This window comes from Manis pentadactyla, chromosome 4 (assembly GCF_030020395.1).
Source record: "Manis pentadactyla isolate mManPen7 chromosome 4, mManPen7.hap1, whole genome shotgun sequence".
NCBI lineage: Eukaryota > Metazoa > Chordata > Mammalia > Pholidota > Manidae > Manis > Manis pentadactyla.
The window spans coordinates 161,253,390-161,272,767 of NC_080022.1; the positions used below are offsets into that span (position 1 = coordinate 161,253,390).

The 19,378-nt window shown below is 37.8% G+C and overlaps 1 protein-coding gene across 6 annotated transcripts in view; it reads right to left on the reverse strand.

The window, feature by feature from the left end:
* Positions 1-289: 289 nt before the first annotated feature.
* The window catches only part of STXBP4 (syntaxin binding protein 4), a 195,073-nt gene continuing 175,984 nt past the window's right edge, over positions 290-19,378 (reverse strand). For all 6 annotated transcript variants that reach the window (XM_057501329.1, XM_057501328.1, XM_057501330.1 and 3 more), the window contains one exon: positions 290-8,310. In XM_057501329.1, coding sequence (XP_057357312.1) covers positions 8,196-8,310 — 115 coding nt within the window. In that variant the 3' untranslated portion in view covers positions 290-8,195. The remainder of the gene's footprint in view (positions 8,311-19,378) is intronic.

The window sequence follows — 19,378 nt, forward strand, 5'->3', positions numbered from 1 at the left end:
ATGGCATGAATGGACTGTTATTCCTTTACTTTCCACTGAATAAAGCATTTATGGACTATTTGAAGAAGGAATATGCATCCTGATTGTTGTCTAAAAATCTTCTGTTACATCCTGTCGAAAAGATAAAAAAAACTGCCAGCATGAAAACTGCAGGACAGATGACGAACACTTGGGGAGAAAACTGCCAGAGACCGAGGTGGAGAGGACCTTCTCATTTTGATGGCAGAGAGAATGCTAGTGTGAAATATGTGGTAATTCTGATTCAAAAAAGAGATTCATTAGAGTTCCATTCTGAGTATCTATAAATTTTGGAGGTATCACAATTTATTTGCATTTCACTTTATATATACACACAATAAAAATCTATGTTCAAACAGTTCTTAGATTTACATAAGACAAAAGTTCAAAGTACTATGTAACATTTTAAATGCTTTTTTTCATTTTTTATGATACATAAAATAATGGTGAGTCTTATAATTGATGGGGTCTTAAATTTGGTGAAGTACTAATCCGAAACTCAAAGAAACAGAAGAAATATAATCAATGAACAGCCTTAGCAACATTGAGGAAATTGGGATAAACTTCATAGACATCTCACCTTCTATGATTTGTAGGAGTTCCACTGGTGAGTGGTCTTACCCTTGAAGTTTTATAGACTTCAGTCTATTAAAAATTTCTTATTCCTCCAGAGTGTGTACATATATATATACATATATATATACACACACACATGTACACATATACTAAGTGTGCGTGTGTGTGTGCACACGCATCCTATTTCCTTAAGATTTTCCTTGTATTGAGCACTTACCATTCAGAGAAGAATCAATGCATTTAATTTGGTTCCAGATTTTCTATTTTATTTTTTGTGGTGATCACAAAATGACATATAACCTATGTGATCATCACACGAATATTAAAAGCTGGTATTAGATGAAATGCATGAATCACTTCCCTGAACGATAAAACTACTCAGTATATAGAAATAGGGCTTGCCTACAAATATCTTTCCATATTCCACTTCAGGGAAATGCCTGAAATGTTTATATGCCAGGGCAACTTTATTATCCACCCAATTTGTTTTGTCTTCCTGTTTTTCCTTCCCATATTTTGCTGATGAAAGATGAATTTGTCTATTGTGAAACAGCAACAGTCAAACAATTCCAGTGGGTTTCATTATAGATGGGATAATTTCTGCACTTTCAGAGAACTGTGGCAAAACACAGCTCCCTTGTGCCCATCAATTCTTCAGCAACATGATTAATTAACCTAGAAGAGCCAAAGTTTGGTTGCCTTGAAATGCAGTAACTTTGTATTTTGCTTTTAGGCTTTATGTACCCTTCCGTACCAAAATCATTCTGTTGTCTTTTTTCACATCCTTGGGCAAATCAACAATATTTGAGCATGTGCTTTACAATCCTTCCACTGCAATCATACTGTGAGTTTTATGGCCAGATTTACTCAGCATACACCTTCTTTAGCAAATCCATTATATTGTTCCAATGTTAGTAGAACTGGTTAGTGTAGACATGTTTAGTTAAACTCCCATCTCATTTTCTTTTTCATTTTGTCTTTCTCTGCCAGAAACAGGAAATAGCTAAAAGAGTTTGTGGAAAGAATGAATCACTTTTAAAATTTGTTCTGTAAACATCCAGTGACTATTACTGTGCCATGTCTTGTGTGAGGGATAAAAATAATATGTGGATTCTGACTTAAATGGCTCAAATCTAGTAGGAGAGACACACACCTCCCTTTCCCATCCAAATTAATTGCAAATATACTATGATAGAGGCTTTATTAAAAGGTTTGCTGTGTTAGAATAGGGTAGGATTTTAGAGTGTCACTCCTCCCAACTAACCTTACCCTCTGGGGTTCTAAACAAAGGCACCCCAATGCAACCAACTAAGAAACTACCTGAGCCACCTTTCTGTTTTCCCATTTGCCTCCCAACCTGATTCACTCACCTGGCTGATGTTGAGTGGTACAGCCACAGTGAAAGACTAGTTGGCTTTTACCAGAGTTCTGATTTTTGTTACCGCATGGAGAGAGAAAGCACAAAGAGAGGGTAGGGCCATATCTCAAGCCTGTAAGACTCAGTAACTCACATTAGATAAAAGTAAATTAGTAAATAAATGTAGTAATGCGATGCATGTCTAGACAAACAGGTCAGCAACTCCTCTTGGGGTGGAAGTTCTTGCTCTATCGCTCCTGAATGGGCAGAAGAGCTGGCCACATATGGGAGAACGCAGAGGGGGCAGCTGCAGAGGGCCAGTGCTGGGTGTGGGGAAGGCAGCACATGCCAAGGTCTTCACAGAGGAGGTAAACTGAGAGTGGTGTCTCGAAGGATATGGGAAGGAATCCAATGAGGGAATGAGGCAGAAGGTCCCCAGTCACAGAGCAGTCTATTTGAATGGCTGTGCAGACTGGAGAGAAAGAGGAAGGGGTCTGATAATGGTGTGTACTACGGACCTACTGATGAGCAGCAAAGGGGCAATAGACTCGAATTTGTTTCAGAAAGAGAATTCTGACAGTCTAGGTATGTAGACTGATGCGCAAAGGTATGGGAAAGAGGTGGGAAGGTATCGCTACCTTGTAATTATCCAGGTAATAAAGGAGCTCCTTCCATAAGGAAGGAAACATCAGAGGTAGGGATTAAGTGATCTTCACCAACACTAATCTCAGTCGGTTTGCAGTTCTCTCTACTCTCTGAAATCACTGCTAACCTCTGGGAGGCTTATCTGGTGCCCAGGCACTCTGGGTTTGGATGGTCTGATGTCATTGTTCAAACTGGGTCCACTGAGAGGCCGTGGGGATTGAATGGAAACTCCTTATATAGGTCCAGTGCGTCTTCCTGTCACTCCTGTGATCCTTTTAGGTTCACAGAAATCAATGTGACCGCCCAACCTGGGCCCCACTCGTCTGGAAGGAGCCCACTGCAGTTGTCTGAGGCGTCATCCATCCAGGCACACAATGCGATCGCTTCTACCCTAGCACACTGTGAAGAATGGGTCTCCCCTGTTCTCAAAACTAACAAATATAATTGGGGTTTTGCTGCTTCCGGGAAAGTGGCCCAGGATGTGGGGCCCGGGTGCATTCCCTGAGCCCCACCAACACTTCTGTTTTTATTTCCCTCCCACACCAGGGGAATTATTTCCTAGACAGACAGCAGGAAAGCCTTGCTCTTCTGCATCATACATGTTCTCCAATCTCTGATCTGCACCATGAATCTTTTCTAGTTTCCTAAGGAGCCAGACTTTCGAAACTCAAGAAAAGCATGTGTTCCAGTGCTTTCTGATGTCACATCCCTTTCTCAAAACACTACAGATCAAAAGTCCTTGAAATTCAAGTATGGGATTAGGAAGGAGAAGAAAGACTAAATGGAAAAATACTTTGGTTAATTTCAGTTGAATGCCTTTGCATAAAAAATAATCATGGAACAGCTAGGATCATGTCTGCTCTGCACTGTGACCTTAGTACTTAGCGAAGTGTCTGGGAGCTAGTAGCACTGGGTTAAGTATTTAAGTAAATAAATGAATACAAGGGCATGAGAATTACACTGGGGCCTAAATCTTAGTTATGTGCAGCACACTACACATTCAATTTAACAAGTATATATTGAACACCTACCATGTGACAGGCACTACGCCAGATCCTCCTCAGTGGCGAACAAGCAGATAAATCCCACCCTCATGGAGCTTACTCCCAATACTAAGGCAGACAATAAACAGATAATTACAAATAGACAAATAATGTAAAAGGAGTGAACAAGGTAAAGTGATAGAGAATAATTAGGTGATGGGGGAATGGGAATGGGGGTGTCAGAGCTGTTAATCTGATCATACTTTCCCTCAGACCACCCCTGCCCCTGAGAGTAAAACCAAACTTAAAAAACAAATTAGCAAAAGTAGTATTGATTCAATGTAAAAGGTCATATGAAGAAAGCAAATAATTGCATTTAATATTTACATAATCATGATGCAGACACAATGACATTACATGTGGACAGCTGTGGTTAAAACATCTTAGTTTACTTCTAATGTTAGGCATGTTCTATTTAAAGTTCTTTTCACCTTCTCAAACTTTACAGGTGATAGTGTGTGTAAGTTGTTTGGGTAGTTCAGTTCTTTTTGTTCTATATATTGTAAAACTCAAGTTTGCTGACCCTTGAAAAAGTTGCATTTCACTTAGCAGGGAAAATAAACATGCTCATTTCCCTCTAGAAAAAAGACAATATTTTTTAATTTTGCAAACAGTTTATGAAAGTATCATTTGACTCTGTATTTTCACAGCTGCTTAGCATTTGTTATGAGAGGCCCTTCATACAATATGTTCCTTTTCTTTCATTTCTAGTCAAGGGGTGCCACTAATATTATTTTGGAGTTATTGAAATTTAATAAGTAAAAAAGGGTCTCTCCTCAGGGATTCTTACTAAACAAACCCTTAACCTCCTTCTCCTTTAAGAAAAAATAAAGGTTTTTGAAAAAAAAGAAAGGAGAAAGGTTTTAGATTATGAGCTTCTTGATTTGGGAATCAGAATTATTCACCATGGCAACTTGAAGACCTTGCATCTTGTCTGGCATTTAGCAGGTAGTCAGGGAATGGTTTCTGAGTTAACTGATCTGGGAAGAGTCAGGGAATTACTATTGTTCTTAGACAGGGAAACTGAGGCTTAAAGAACTTGCACGTGCATTTGTAAATGCTATGCTTTGCCTTTATCAAGGGCTCTCACCCAGGACACATCATTGAAAAGTTGGTCCTCACCACCATTATGTATAAAGTAGGAGAGTTCAGTATTTTCAAGTAAAAAGATGAGAGTAATGATGTATTCAACATACGGCAAGTCAGTCTTTGCTGCTAAGGGACAACTAAAACCTAATGATGAAAAAACTCAGGACCTTTGACGATGATGGAAAGAGGATTAGTCTTCTAAGGACAAAAGCAGAAAAGAGTTATTGGCAATCTATGAAGTAAAAAAAAATCCTGTAATATGTACGAAAAAAAGCTCTCATACAGTATTGATGGTAGTGTAAAATGGTCCTGTTTCTGAGAATTTATGAATATCTACCAAAATTAAAATGTACAGACCCTGGACTTGGGTATTTTTACTTACAAATGTATTCCCACTATGGACATATTGGCAGAAGAGTGCACAGACATGAAGAAAAAGATTTACTGGACACACAGAATGTTCACTGTGACATTGTTAGTAAGAGAAGCCAACTTAAAACAGCCTACATGTTCATCAATAGATGCTGGCTACAGAAATTAGTAGTTATCTGGATAGTGATATATTATGCAGACATTTGAAATATGACATTAATCTATGTATTGACATGAAAAAAATGACCACAATACTTAAGTCAAAAGAAAGCTGCTCAACATATGACTTTCTTTGAGGAAAAATACTCATCCAAGTATTAGTGGTGGCTGCCTCTGGAAAGTCAGATTGGCTATTTTCTTTTTTACTTCATTCAGTTCTATATGACGTTTTTAAATTGAAACAGGTTATTTTTAAAATTCAAAAATCAAAGAGAAGCTGTTCAGTTCTGGCCACCTGAGAAGCTTTTTGCTTTTTAACCAATGGCAAGCAGCATCCAGGAAATGGTCAGCTACTTCTTCTCTACATCACCACAGTGCCTAGCGCCATGCCTGGCATGTTGTTGGTGCTCAGTAAATATTCTGAGAATAAATGAGTAAGGATGACTACACCTGGTCACTCTTTATAACCCTGAAATCTGAGTCAGTGGATCAACACAGAAGACTTAATGGTGATCATATCAATAGGATTGATTTTATATTAAAGAAAGACTAGTTATATAAGTGTCAACTCATCAAAAATTAATCTTACAGTTCTGTTTGCATTGGATAAGGATTCTTAATGAGTCCCCACCATATGTTTCTTAGAGCCCCCCCTTGGGGCATTTGTCTGTTGGGTTAGAGGTCACAGAAGAATAAAGAGGAAGGAACCTCAGACAGCACTCACACGGTCCAGCCAACGGGGACGCTGAACCTTCAGCAACGTTCCCATGAGGAATTCAGATTGAGTGCTCGGTCTTCCTGAACGCTTCCTGGGATAGTGCTCCCTTGTCCTGAGGCACTCGTTCCTGATGAGATCAACTACCAGCAAGTTCCTTATTGTCCTGAACTGGGATCTGCCTCTTTGTAAAACTGACCCACAGATCCCAGTTCTGCCCACCGTGTCACACCCAAACGATTTAAGCAGCTCTGCACAGGGGCTTCAGAGAATGGACTTCACGACCCCAGCTTCCACACATAGGGGCTGTGTGACCTGGCCACTAGCGTGTGAACTCTTAGGATCTCAGTTTACTCATCCATAAAATGGTGACAATTGATGATCCTTCCACTATATTATAAGGAGCTCCAGGTTAGCGCAAGTCGTGCTGGGGGCTGCTTTAATGGGCTCCAGGCCTCAATATTGTTTCAAGCAGGGCAGCAATATTTAAAAATATCTGTTACATATATTGGGATTCTGCATGAGAATTCAATTGAAAAATGAATCTTTTTCATCAACAGATGTTTGAAAATCACTAAATCAGGTGATCCTCAAGATTCTGAGTCCCTTTTTCCTATTTGTATTTCAGAAGTGGGGAGGAAGGGCAAGAGGGAGGGAGAGCAAGAGAGAAGGGGGGCAGGTGGAGGAGGAGGGGTGGTTAGAGCCGTGGTGGCGGGGAGGAGAAGAGGGCAGAGTGACAGTGACTTTTCAGTGTTGTCAGGCATGGTTTGGGACTAGGGCATTCTGATTAATCAGTGATTCTTTTTAAGTATATTACCTAACAATATAGTAATATTTGATTGGAATAAATCCCTTTTTATTATTCAGTTGGTAACTAATGTCCAGGACATTTAAAAAGACTTCCTTCCCAGTCCACCCCAGTTCCCAGTCCCAGGTTTAAATTGTTAAACTAAGAGAAAATCTTTAGCTCTCCATGTCAATGGCTCCTTTCTTCCAGAAACTATCTAGCAGCATTCTTACAACAAAATATGGTCAAAGGTATCATCAGTTTGGAGGGGACATCAGTGACAATGAGGTCGGTCTTGAACTCACAGCAGAAGAATTCAAGGATGTTTCTTTTGATAGAAAAGAAGGTTCCACATGTCCCTCTTCATCACCTCCCCTCAAATGCTCCCTCTGTCAAGAGCATCTAAGTAGAGTAAATGCCTGATGGCCAGTCCCATGACTTCAGAAAAATGTGAGTTGTTGAAAAAGAGGCCTATTAAAAAAACATCACCCAGTCCTGCCCGTCCTTAATGAGTGTTTGGGGGTGAAGAACTGGGGAAAGCCTACAGTGGAATGGTAGGGTTATGCGGGGACCATGTTTGACCAGAGAGCGTGACTCCTGAACGGGTGTGGACCCAGGAGCACACAGCTGCAGAACTCAGCCTCAGCAGCAGAACTGCGGCCCTGTGTGTGGGGCTGGATCTCCCTCTGCAGGGACAGCAAGGTGCGGTGCAAAGGGGCCTGGACACAGAATCAGAAGACTTAGGTGTGAGTCTCAGCTCCAAGACAAGGTGCTTTATTTCTCTTTAGTGCTATTTCCCTAACTGAAAAGCAAGAATAAAAATACCTGCTGGCTCTGCCTCACAGGCATGTTGTATGGTTTAAATAAAAACAGTGTCTGAAAAGCATTTTGTGTATCAGAAAGCCCTGTAAGGATGTAAGTTATATGCAGTAGTCTGTGAGATGGTTCCCTAAATGTGATTCTTAAGAAACCCAAAAAAAAACTTGCTCAAGTCACTTTTCTAGGATTAAAATATTAAACACTGAATTCTCAAATAAATGAAGTGTTTCACTATGTCCACATAATTTTCCAATGTCTTAATTATAAAATCTATTGTATTTGATACATAGTTATTTGATACAAAGAACTATATTGTAAAATTACAAGGATCTAATTATATGTGAAAAATTATACATATTATAAAATCTAATTATATATGATTTAAAAATATGACTAGATTATTCTTAAAGTACTACTACAGTGGAAACTGATCTTGTAAATGTGTACAGTTATATCAAAAAGTTTTACAAAATAGCCTAAATAAAGAGTCTCCATTTCACAATTTCAGGAAGTAGTGTGTGTGTTTTACTCCCATTTTAGATGGCTGAGTCTCAGACCATCCATGTAGACTGAGATCCCAGAAGACCACAGAGTTCAGCTTCCAACAGAAAACCATTAGCTCTTCTGGTCGGGAAGTTCTCTGGAATAATCCTCTTCATTTTCCTCCGAGCAAGACAGGTTCAGTGCACTCATCACAGGATGGATCCAGGATGTGGTCTGTGTTACATGACTTGAGAAGAACAAGGAATTCAATTATAATCTGAAAGGCTGTCCTAACCGTCCATGCAAGTACTGATCCTAGTGACAATGCTTCCACCCTAGTGTAGTCCCTGTGAGAAGCGGCAGTTGGAACTGGATCCAATAGTTCTAAAACGTCTTAGAAATGCCTTAGGGTTCAACAAAACCTTTTTCTTTCTTTTTTGGTGAAAAGGAATGTAGGGGAACATGTCATCTTTGACTCCCGCTTTTCCTTAACCTAACATTTCAGCCAGTCAGCAAGTCCTGTGATTGTCTTGCTGTAACGTCTCTGGAATCTTTTCCTTTCTCTCTTTTTCCAATGTTATAAGCTGGGTCACTGGAATAGTGCATGTCTCTGCCTCTGTTCTAGTTCTTTGCTAATTCATTCTTCACTCCAGCCAAGAGGGCTTTCTAACTGGCAACTCATACACTATTGCTCACCTGCTGAAAACTCAGTGCCAACCAATGCCTTCTGGATCAAATACATACTCCATAGTACAAAACATTTTGTTTTTTACCTGCCTCAACAATACTTTCTTCTCTGCTACAATCTTCTCCCTCCCATCTTATCTAGCTCACTGATGCAAATTCTAAAGAACCAAATCTCCCTGAAGATTCCTCCAATCTGTGCCATTGGTCTTATCTCTTATTACACTATATATTATAAATGCTTGTTTACTTTTAGGCCTTCTTACTGCATATGAAGCACCCTGAGGGCAGGGACTATGTTTTTAACCTCTGAATTTATGGTGTCTAATGTGTTTTCAGAACAAATGATTAGGCATTTGAGGAAAGAACACAGCAGAGATAAGCAAATATATACAAAAGGATGTTTAGGGAGCGATGAAGCAACACGGTGAAGACTGAATGCCCCTGTCTGGTGGATGGTGTTCCTCAGACCTGGTGTCCAACTTCAGCTGGATGAATCTCCTGAATCAACCACTATCTGCCCAGCTCTTGAGTGCTGCACAGACAGCTTCTGGAATTAGTTTGATTTGTTTTTTCTCCTTGGTCACTCTTTCTAGCCCTATTTATCCCACAGCTCTTCTCCATTCTAGGTCAATCTCCACTACCCCACCCACCCAAGCTCAGCCTCAGAAGCAGCACCAAGTCTTGGATCAAGTCTGTCTGAGGACTGGCACTCAGGAGAATCAAATAAGATTGTGGATATCAAAGTATCTCCTGTAGTACAGAATAACACTTCCAAAATGTGTTACAAAGGTTTTTAATAAATGTTATACGAAGAAGAGAACTCTATGGTCAAATAAGTTTGAGATGCACTACATAAAACATAGTTAGGGAGGCTTCTTTACTGTAGTATTTCCGAGACTTAAATATACTACTGGGTCTTATGACTCTCCAAGAGATGTAGTATTACTCAAACTAACATGTCCCTGTTAACAGACATGGGGCTAGGGTTCCACAAACACAATTTGGGAACTATTACAGAAATGCACTTCTGTTATTGGTTGTTGATGACAATAACTGAAAATGTTGGACTTAATACAAATGGTCAGTTTCACTGTCATTTCTGGAGTTGGTTTGTTTTCAATCTTATACTCTAAATTATATCCACATTCCACAATATGGATTGATCAAGTCCTCAGTTGAAATATTTAAAATACCTATTTTCATGGAAGAAGATGGTTTTACAATGGGGTGCAAGAGTTCAACAGTCAAGGTGAAGGCGGCACGACCCAGACATTTTCATGATTATAAAACCGCAGAGTGTGTGGTTAAGTGCTACAAAGGATCATTATTCTCTTGACGGTAATCCACATTACTATTATCTCTTTAAAATGGTTTAATGGAATTTCTTATTATGGAGGCTAAACTTACTAAACCATTTTATTCTACACAGGTTAACTTCATTTTCAGGTCTTTATAAAGCTGGAGCCTGCCTAAATTGAAAGTGGTTTTAAAGAAATACTAAATGCGTATAGTGTAAGAGGGCCAGGATGCCACTGCAAGGTGAAATGAGGACGCGTCATCCTGTGCAAAGTACCTGTTAAAATCAAAAGGCAGACGCTTGAAGAGACGGTTATGCTAATTTAAAAATCTCAGTATATTTAATGTTCATCAGCATATTTATAATATGTTAGCCCAAAAAGTGTCTTTAACTTAAACTAGTATAAATTGCCCCTTCCTTATAATGTCCCCTAACTGGGGAGGTGGGAAAGAAGAAAGACAAGAAAAATCACCTGAGGGATAAGTTTGGATGCACACTTTCCTATTTGACTTTTTAAAAAACAATGTTCTCATGCTTGAAATATTATAAATGCCCATTTATGGACATTCCATTATGTTGATAATTTAAAATAAGCAAAGCAAAATGTCTAAGAAAAAAATGTAGTTATAGACTCTGAACAATGAATATTAGAAAGTTCCACCAGAAAGTCATCCTTGCCAGTAACCTTCATTAATTACTTTTAAATCAACAAATCAACATCTGATCTTTCTCCAAATCCAAAGTAATACCATAAAATGTTAATTGAGTAATCTTATGATCACAATATACTTCTCTGTACATGTTTATAAAACACACACCTGAGCACCAAACATGCAATTATAACAGCTACTTGCTAGAAAAAAATAAGCAACAGAGGGATAGTGTCCTATGCCTCAAGTACACATTTTACACCTGGGCCTTTTGTAAAAACATCCAGAACCAATGCTTCTAAAACTTACACAATGCATGTAAAATGCCTGGCAAAGAGCAGATATTCAAAAAATGATCAGGACTGGTTTTTCTTTTTTGATAATTAGTTTTCTGATTATTGCAAGAAAAAGTTGGAATTCTTCCTATGATGCTGGAATGGGGCCATTTGTGTGTATACCACTCAATTTTATGTCCTAGTGAGCATTGTAACTAAGAGCTTTGACATAATCGGTAGGATGAGATAATCCCAGATTTACTGGCTTGGAGAACATTCTAGTATTAGGAATATTTCCTCTCTGATTTGTGTGTTTGGTAATTCAATTAAGAAGAGAGAATAAATCATTCTTGTTGATTCTGTTTAATTAATAAAGACCCCATGGTTCATAAAGTGAGATGCTGCTACTTAGTATGAAAAATTTAGAAGTCTGGAAAATAAATGAGGCTGACTATGCAACATGAAAATCTTCCATCTGAACATACAGTATCTCCAGCAAATGTTCCTGCAGAGAGTGGGTCTGACCTGATTTGGAGAGCAATCAACAGCAGTTCAGATATATTTGAAAAGCTAAAAAGCATAATACCACTTGCTTCTGAATGATTGCCAAACTGTTGTTAGAAAACAGCAATATTCGACCTGGAAGGATGACAGTGTTTCGTTTTTCTTTTATAATATTAGTAAATTGAAAGACATATTTTAGAGCTTATTAAAAAAAAAAACTAAGAGAACATGCCTTATTTTATTGGCAAAGAATCTAAGTGAATTATTTAAATCCTATTATAATTACCCTCCATATGTTTCTTACCTCTTAATGCAAAATGCTTTCTTTCAAAGTAAAATATAGGGCAGCTTGAAGAGAAGTGGTTTAAACACAAAAGGTATGCTAGTTTAGTAGAAATTCATTCTTACAACAGTCTATGATGATGAAAGAGGTTCTTTTGTTAGTCTTCCATTGTAAATGGCACTATTTATATATCATTGTGAATACACAAGACTGCATGTATTATTTTATTATGTTTAAGATAGAGCTGCAGAATAATGAACCAACATAATTAACTTCCAATGTCTTTTTTTGGTGGGGGGATAATCTTTATGTGCATAATACTCATATGAACCAGAGAATAAAGACAAATAAGTAAATGTATGTTAATTCAATCTGTTTCTGGCACCAATATCTTTGAAATACTGGAAAATTTTACAATTGGCCATAAACTGCAAGTAGTAATGACATAAAACATTTATACTTAAAAAATAATCTCGACTGAAAACAAAAGGTAAGAACAGAAAGTGAATTGTGTCAATAAAATTACAACAAAGCTACCACATCCCGTGGAGGCAGCAGGTAATCTTTTCAGACAATCTTTTCAGTCATCAATGAGATGAGTACAGACTAGTAATATAAAGTAACTATTGCAAAACATGTTTAAGAGAGAATTACAAGGAGTTTGTTCCCACTGATATATAGAGTTCCCTCTTAAATAATTTTGGAACTATACCCCTAAAAAAAATTTTCTCATTAATGAATTTTGTTAACTATCACTTCAAGCATTTTATAATTAGGCATTTGGAAATCCAGTGAGGCTCTGATCACATATTAGCAGGATCCCACCCAAATCGTTGTAGTCTTCAAGACAAATTCTATTTTTATTATATATTGATGGCACTTTCTGTAAAAACTACAGCAGGTATCTTTAGAAATTAAAAAATTCTAATTAATTAAAAAATCTTTAGGTCTCAGATATTCCATTATATATATTACAAGAACCTAAGCCACAGTAATATATTACTTGTGCATTATATTGGAAAAAAATTGTTGTCACTAAACTTGTAAAAAGATGAAAACTGAAAAAAAATTCCTGAGAAAAAGAAAAATATGAATTATATTTTAAAAATAATATACATAAGTTTAGATTGCTGTCAATTATTGTACAGAATTGCATAAAACATCCTAGATACAATGCTGATATATTATATTTTTAAAAGAAGTAAATGGTTTTACATTCATAGATTACAGCCTTGGATAACTCTTAAAAGTTGATGATGTTTTGGTCATGACAGAATAAAAAAAATACAGAAGACCTCAAAGAACATTCACTACTGACATTAGTACCTATATACTTAACTATTAGATACTAATAAAAAATTATATAGAATTTTACAGTTGGTATATTAGTGTATTCTCATATACTCCTTGGGTGTGCCCACTAAAATCTGTGTTCTGCATTCTATACTGTAGAGCTGTCACCAGGAGGCAGCTGCCCAGGCAGAGACTACGTTTCCCAGCTACCCTAACATCCTTATGTGAGCATGTGACTAGTTCCCACCAATGGAAGGTGAGAAAACTGATATTTAGCTCTTGTGGGCCGAGAGTTTTAAGAAAGCTGGAGTGCCTTCTCTACTCTTACTCTTCACCCACTAACCAAATCAGAGGATTCTGAGGCAGAACCATGAGCTAGAAGGAGCTGTGGTACTAAAATCACCACCCAAAGAAAAGCAAAGCTACCCATCAGCCAGGAATCTGCATTGACTGGTATATGAGCGCTAAGCCACTGAAAAGTGGCAATTGGTCATAGCAGCTAGGGTCCCTCTAAATCACTATTAAGCAGGAAGAATGTATTTTAGGATGAAGCTACTAGTACTTTCCCAGTAAATACATGCATAACTTTTATAAACCAAAGAGCTTATCTTTCTACAATAAAACAGGCAATAAATATATTTTTTTGTTACTTTAAATACATCAATAATCAAAATCTCAGAATATTAATAGAAACTAAATTTAATTAGAAACAAAGTTGCAAGACCATTGCCAAATTAAATTCCCATTTATGAGTAGAAGTACATGAAATACAGAACTACTTTAATTTTAATGTTCTTATTAAAGTAGTAAGAATTATAACACAAGTCATAAGGCTTTCACTTAATGTATCCAATAAGTTTAATAAACATCTGACTAGATGCATTTTTCTTGATTACCAAATTTGAAATCTTAAAAAACTAAAATTATTTGAAACACAAAATTTTAACTAATTATATACTATGCCAATATAATTTTTCTTCCAAAGTTAAACTGACTACACCAAAAATATAAAAACAGGAATATACAAAATATATTAGAGAAGAACATCCTAAAATCACAAAGCTGGAAGGGACTTTAAGAGGGTCCTTTTGAGACTCTAGTCTAAAGTCTTGAGGTTGTTTTATCAGTATTACTGACTCCATAGTGTTTGCTTGTAAGTGCAAAAGTCACTTGAGAGTGAGCGCTATAAAGCAGAATACATTCTTCTTGCTTGGAGGTTCTGGGATGGATTAAAGACCACCCATGAAGGGTTCTTCAGCTTTACAAGATGAAATAATTAAAGATGGGTTAAATGATTAATTCAATGATCCCAGAATACATGTCTAAAGCATTTTTGAAGCACTTGCCACAAAATTCTTATTTTTACTAAGTATGAATAAAAAATACTGTGTGAAACCTGCTTCCCCAGCAGTCTTAGATTTTTCACACTGTGTGGCAATCAATTCTTAGCATGTCTATCTTTGCTCACTAGGCTGTTAGCTTCTGGGGGGCAGGGAAGTGTCCTACTCATCTTTACAGCCTCAGTGTCAGCATCACAGAAAGCAGGGGTCAATAAAGTTTGATGCACAGATCCATTAAACATTCCACTGATAAAATACCACTGTTATATCACAGAGTAAAAAATGCTCAAAAGTGGTAGATCAGCCTATTTATAACTGAGGATCAGATAAAACACTCTTCAGATGTGATAATGCAGTGAGTGGATTTGCCCTAAATGATTCAGAAATATGTGTATCAAAATTCAACTTTACCAGGAAAAAAATAGGTTTATTTAAATAGCTTTAAAAAGTCACCAGATAACCAGGACACCTAGCCCTTACACAATATTCTCATATCCAAGTAACTTGAAAAGGCCTATTTCATGCATTTGGCGGTAGCTAATGACTGAATTACTGTGATACTTAAAACAATCTTGACTAGAGTTTATTTGCTAAATATCTAGACTTAAATGTAAACTTAAGTTATAATTATTTATATCAAACAAACACTATTGTTAGCTAGACCAACCTTGGGTTAACTATTAGAGTATAAAATGCTGCCAAAGACAAATAAACATGATGTGAGTGGTTTGGGTAAGAGTTCGCCCTCCCATCATTCCCTCATCTTTACGGAGGTGATTTTATCATACTAGAATTTTCAGCCTCTAAAATGATTCAAAATGCAGACAAAGTCATGTTTCTAGGCATCTGACGCCTAACAAAAGGATGGGGATTTTCATAGCAGAATCTGGTTAATACTGAGGCTAAGTAACAAAATCCAGGGATGATCCAAGAAAACAGAGCTATCCATATCCAAGGTCATTCATTCATTTAACATGGATGTTCAGGTATATGGCAGCTGGAGACTTTACATCGGATAAGTATTTTGTAATTTAAAATGCTCTTTGATACCGATTTCATAATTTGCTTTTCATACAAATCTCATGTATCTTACTTTTCTCTACAATCCTTACAATTGAGGAAACTAAGCTAAAACAGTTCAAGTACCCAGTCCAAGGTCACACTGTAGCAGTGCTAGGGATTAGATGCAGACTAGGGTCACTATTCTTTCATACACACAGAGCAGAGGTTGTGAAATTCCAAACTGCCCATCTACTAACAGGGTTACCTGTGTGACTTGGGGAAAGTTACTTAAACTCTGAGCCTCAGTTTCCTACTCTAGAAAACATACATAATACCTGCTTCAACAGTGTTAAGAGATAACATATCTAAGTCCCCTAGTTCTATGCCTAATACATTCTAGGTCCATCATAACCATTACCCTCTCCCCTCCACCTCTAATTTCCAGTGTTACTTTTCTATTGGCACAGTAACAAATTACCACAAATGTATTGGCTTAAAGCAATACAAATTTACTGGCTTGCAGTTCTGTAGCACATGGGTCTCACTGGGCTAAAATCAAGGTGTTGGCAAGGCTACACTCCTTTCTGGAGGCTCTAGATAAGAGTCTATTTCTGTGCTTTTTCAGTTTTTAAAGGCCACCTAGATTCTGTTACTTGTGGTCTCCGTCCTGAAAGTCAGCAACGCAGTATATCTCTGACCCTACTTCCATTGTCACATCTCTTTCCCTCTCTTCTTCTGCCTCTTCCTTCCACTGCTAAGGACTTGTGATTAGATTGGACTCGCCCAGATAATCTCCCTATTTTAAGATGAGCTGGTCAGCAACCTTAATTCCACCTAAACTGGCAACATTTATGCCCCTTTGTAATCTAACATATTCCAAGATTCTGGAGATTAGCACATGGACGTCGCTGGGAACCACTGCTCCGCTTACTACACTCCTCTTCCCCGCAGGTGTTTCTTCCACTTAACGCCTAGGGCCTAGGGAAAAGAATTTGATTAATTCTTACAATATGCCTAAAACTTGGTAAGTTTATAGGAAGAAAGACTATATGCTACATTGAAATGGAAATTGCTAGATGAAGAAAAACAAGGTGCTAGAGATCTTATGGAAAGTAATGTAAGGGAGAAGCAACTGATATGGACTGAATTGTGCTCCCTCCCCCACCAATACATATGTTGAAGCCCTGCCCCCCAAATGTTGCCAGATGTGGAGACAGGGCCTTTGGGTGGGGTAATGAGGGTTAGATGAGATCTTGGAGGGCAGTTCCTTGGTCCTTCTAAGAAGAGGAAGAGACATCAGAGATCCCTCTCTCCATGTACACACAGAGCAGAGGCCATGTGAGGACACAGTGGGAAGGTACATGTCTACACCCCAATCCTGACAGCACCTTCATTTTGGACTTCTGGCCTCCGGAACTGCGAGAAAGTAAATTACCATTGTTTAGGCCACCCAGTCAGTGGTATTTTGTTACGGCAGCCTGAGTAGATTAATACAGAAATCAAATTTGAAAGGCAAAGTGTTTGACAAAAATTTTAGTATTAGTAAATTTAAATAAAGGGTCTGGAGGAAGAGAGAATTCCACACCTGGCAAAAAAGAAGTATAATCCCCGAAAGATGACTAATTTCCAAATTACCTGACACAATCTAGAGGACTTAATTATATTATCCCAATTAAGTGCTAAAAAACATGCTTCATGCCTCAGTAATACTTATCACTGGTTAAGTGGGGGAAAAAAGAGTTTCACGTTGGCTGTTTAGCTCTGGATGTTTTATTCATTTCAGTGGGTTTTGCCGTTCTGAATAACCTAAGCCAGCTGGCTGGCCTTTGCTTTAAATGACAGTTGCTCATACAGCACTTCATATGTTACACCCCTTCGTAGATATTTATAGAAAATCCACAGCAAGTCGTCTCAGGCTCCTGAGCAAAGCAACCTCACGGCTCCTGTCACAGGGCTGTTGGCTGGCCAAAGAGTGCCATAAATGTAGGTTTTAGCTACCGGTTTCTATTTGCAGCTGTGCAAATGTTATCGTTTAAAACTCCTCCATGGGCAAATAGCGATACTATAAATTAAGGGAAGGGATGGGGAGCTAACATCTGTTATGTACTCACCATGTGCCAGTATTTTGCCAGGGACTTTACACCCTTACTTTAGTCAATTCTTAATCCTGGGATATTAAACTACTATCCTTGTTTTTGAATGAGAAATGGGGGTACAGATAATTGGAATAATGCCAATTATACCAACGTTACATCTAAAAGTGGGAAACATTAGAATCCAGGTCTATCTGATATGAGAGCCCTTATTTTTTTCTCACCAAATTGCTCCCCCAAATTGCCAATGACAATATTCACTCATTTGACAAATATTTATTCATCCCGGAACATACAGGGCCCTGTACTAGCTGCCGGACTTTCTAAACCAGTCATCACATAGATGGTTACATCCAAACTAGTGGTTTCAATACCTTACAATATATTCATAGATAAGAGGTGATAGGGGACAAAATATTTAAAATGTCTGTATTTCCTCCTTCAAGTGGTCTTTTGATTTCTTCATTATAATCTTAATAAGAATGAAACATTCAGATTCTCATACATGCAAAGCCGAGTGAGAGGCCTACATGCGTTTTCCTTACCTGGGCTGAAGTCAGGTGCACAGAAACTGCCCTGAACCCTCACTGAGTGACCCTTATACTTAGAGCAGTCCGTCAGTGGGTATTTCTTAAATCATCCAAAACAAATCAAAGCAGCCAAATTAATGAGTTCTTTAGAGGGAGGGCTCCTGACAGTGTCCACTAAAATGGATAATCTCTCAAAGATTTAGGAAAAGTCAAATGTAGTGGCTCTTTATTTCCACTCTAGAAACCCTCCCATCCTCTTCACTCTCTGCTCTCCAATATCCCTATTTCTAATTACAGCAGAATTACCCCAAATGGGCTCTACTCACAAAATAAAGTTAGGGGGGTAAGCAAACATAAACTTCAATTTTCTCTTTTGTGTTTTCTATGTTTTATTTATTTTATGAATGAGATGACACAATGTAACTTAAGACTTCAATACAGTAGGCTAACAATGGTAAGTTTTATTCACATAGATTATTATCTATATTCTTTCCCATGTTGAAAAATCTAATAGACTGTCTTATCCTAAGTTCAGCAATCATTTAGGGTCATTAACAGACTCTGACTGGAGAGAAAAGAGAGAAACCATGCCTATTGGAAATCAGTTATCCTTTAGAATCATAAAGGCAAAGCTCTTATATACTGAGTATCTCGTATGAACTTGGGGGGGGTTATCAATGTTATTCCAACCTACTATTTGCACTATTAATGTTCATCCTGGCATACTTCCTGTGTTAGCAATATGCTTTGGAAGACCAAAGATCACAAAGACATGGTACATGTCCTACACTCCTCGGCCCCCCAGTACCCAGAGCAGATGTCTCTAATGGATCAAGGCACACATAAGTGAGATGGAATATTGCTTTGGAATTCTTTGCTAAAGAGCACTTGAGACAGTGAGTTGAAATCTACTTACCGTCCCTGTTCTAGATGGAAATTTGGTTTATTCAGAAACTATGCACTTCTTAGGTTCTACAGATAGGTATTTGTAATGTTGTAAGCATATTGTCTCCTATGTAATGGAGAACAGGTTTTATAACATGAGAAGTGATAGCTCACACTTTAGGATCTGATACAAAGGCACATCAATGCAAACAAATACATGCAGAATTATAAGCCAAGTTTAAGTAACTTTTAAAAACATGACTATACCTACTTGAAAAATAAACAGTACAATGTTGGAAGCAAGTATCAAATACTGAGATTTTTGTATTATTATATACACATATGTACAGATTACATGTACCTATGCTTTGTATATATCACATTCTCGAACAGCACTGTGGTAGGCACCCTCTAAGGCAGCTCCCATGACCCCACCTTCTGGCACTCATACTCTTGTGTGGTTGCCTCCTACACGG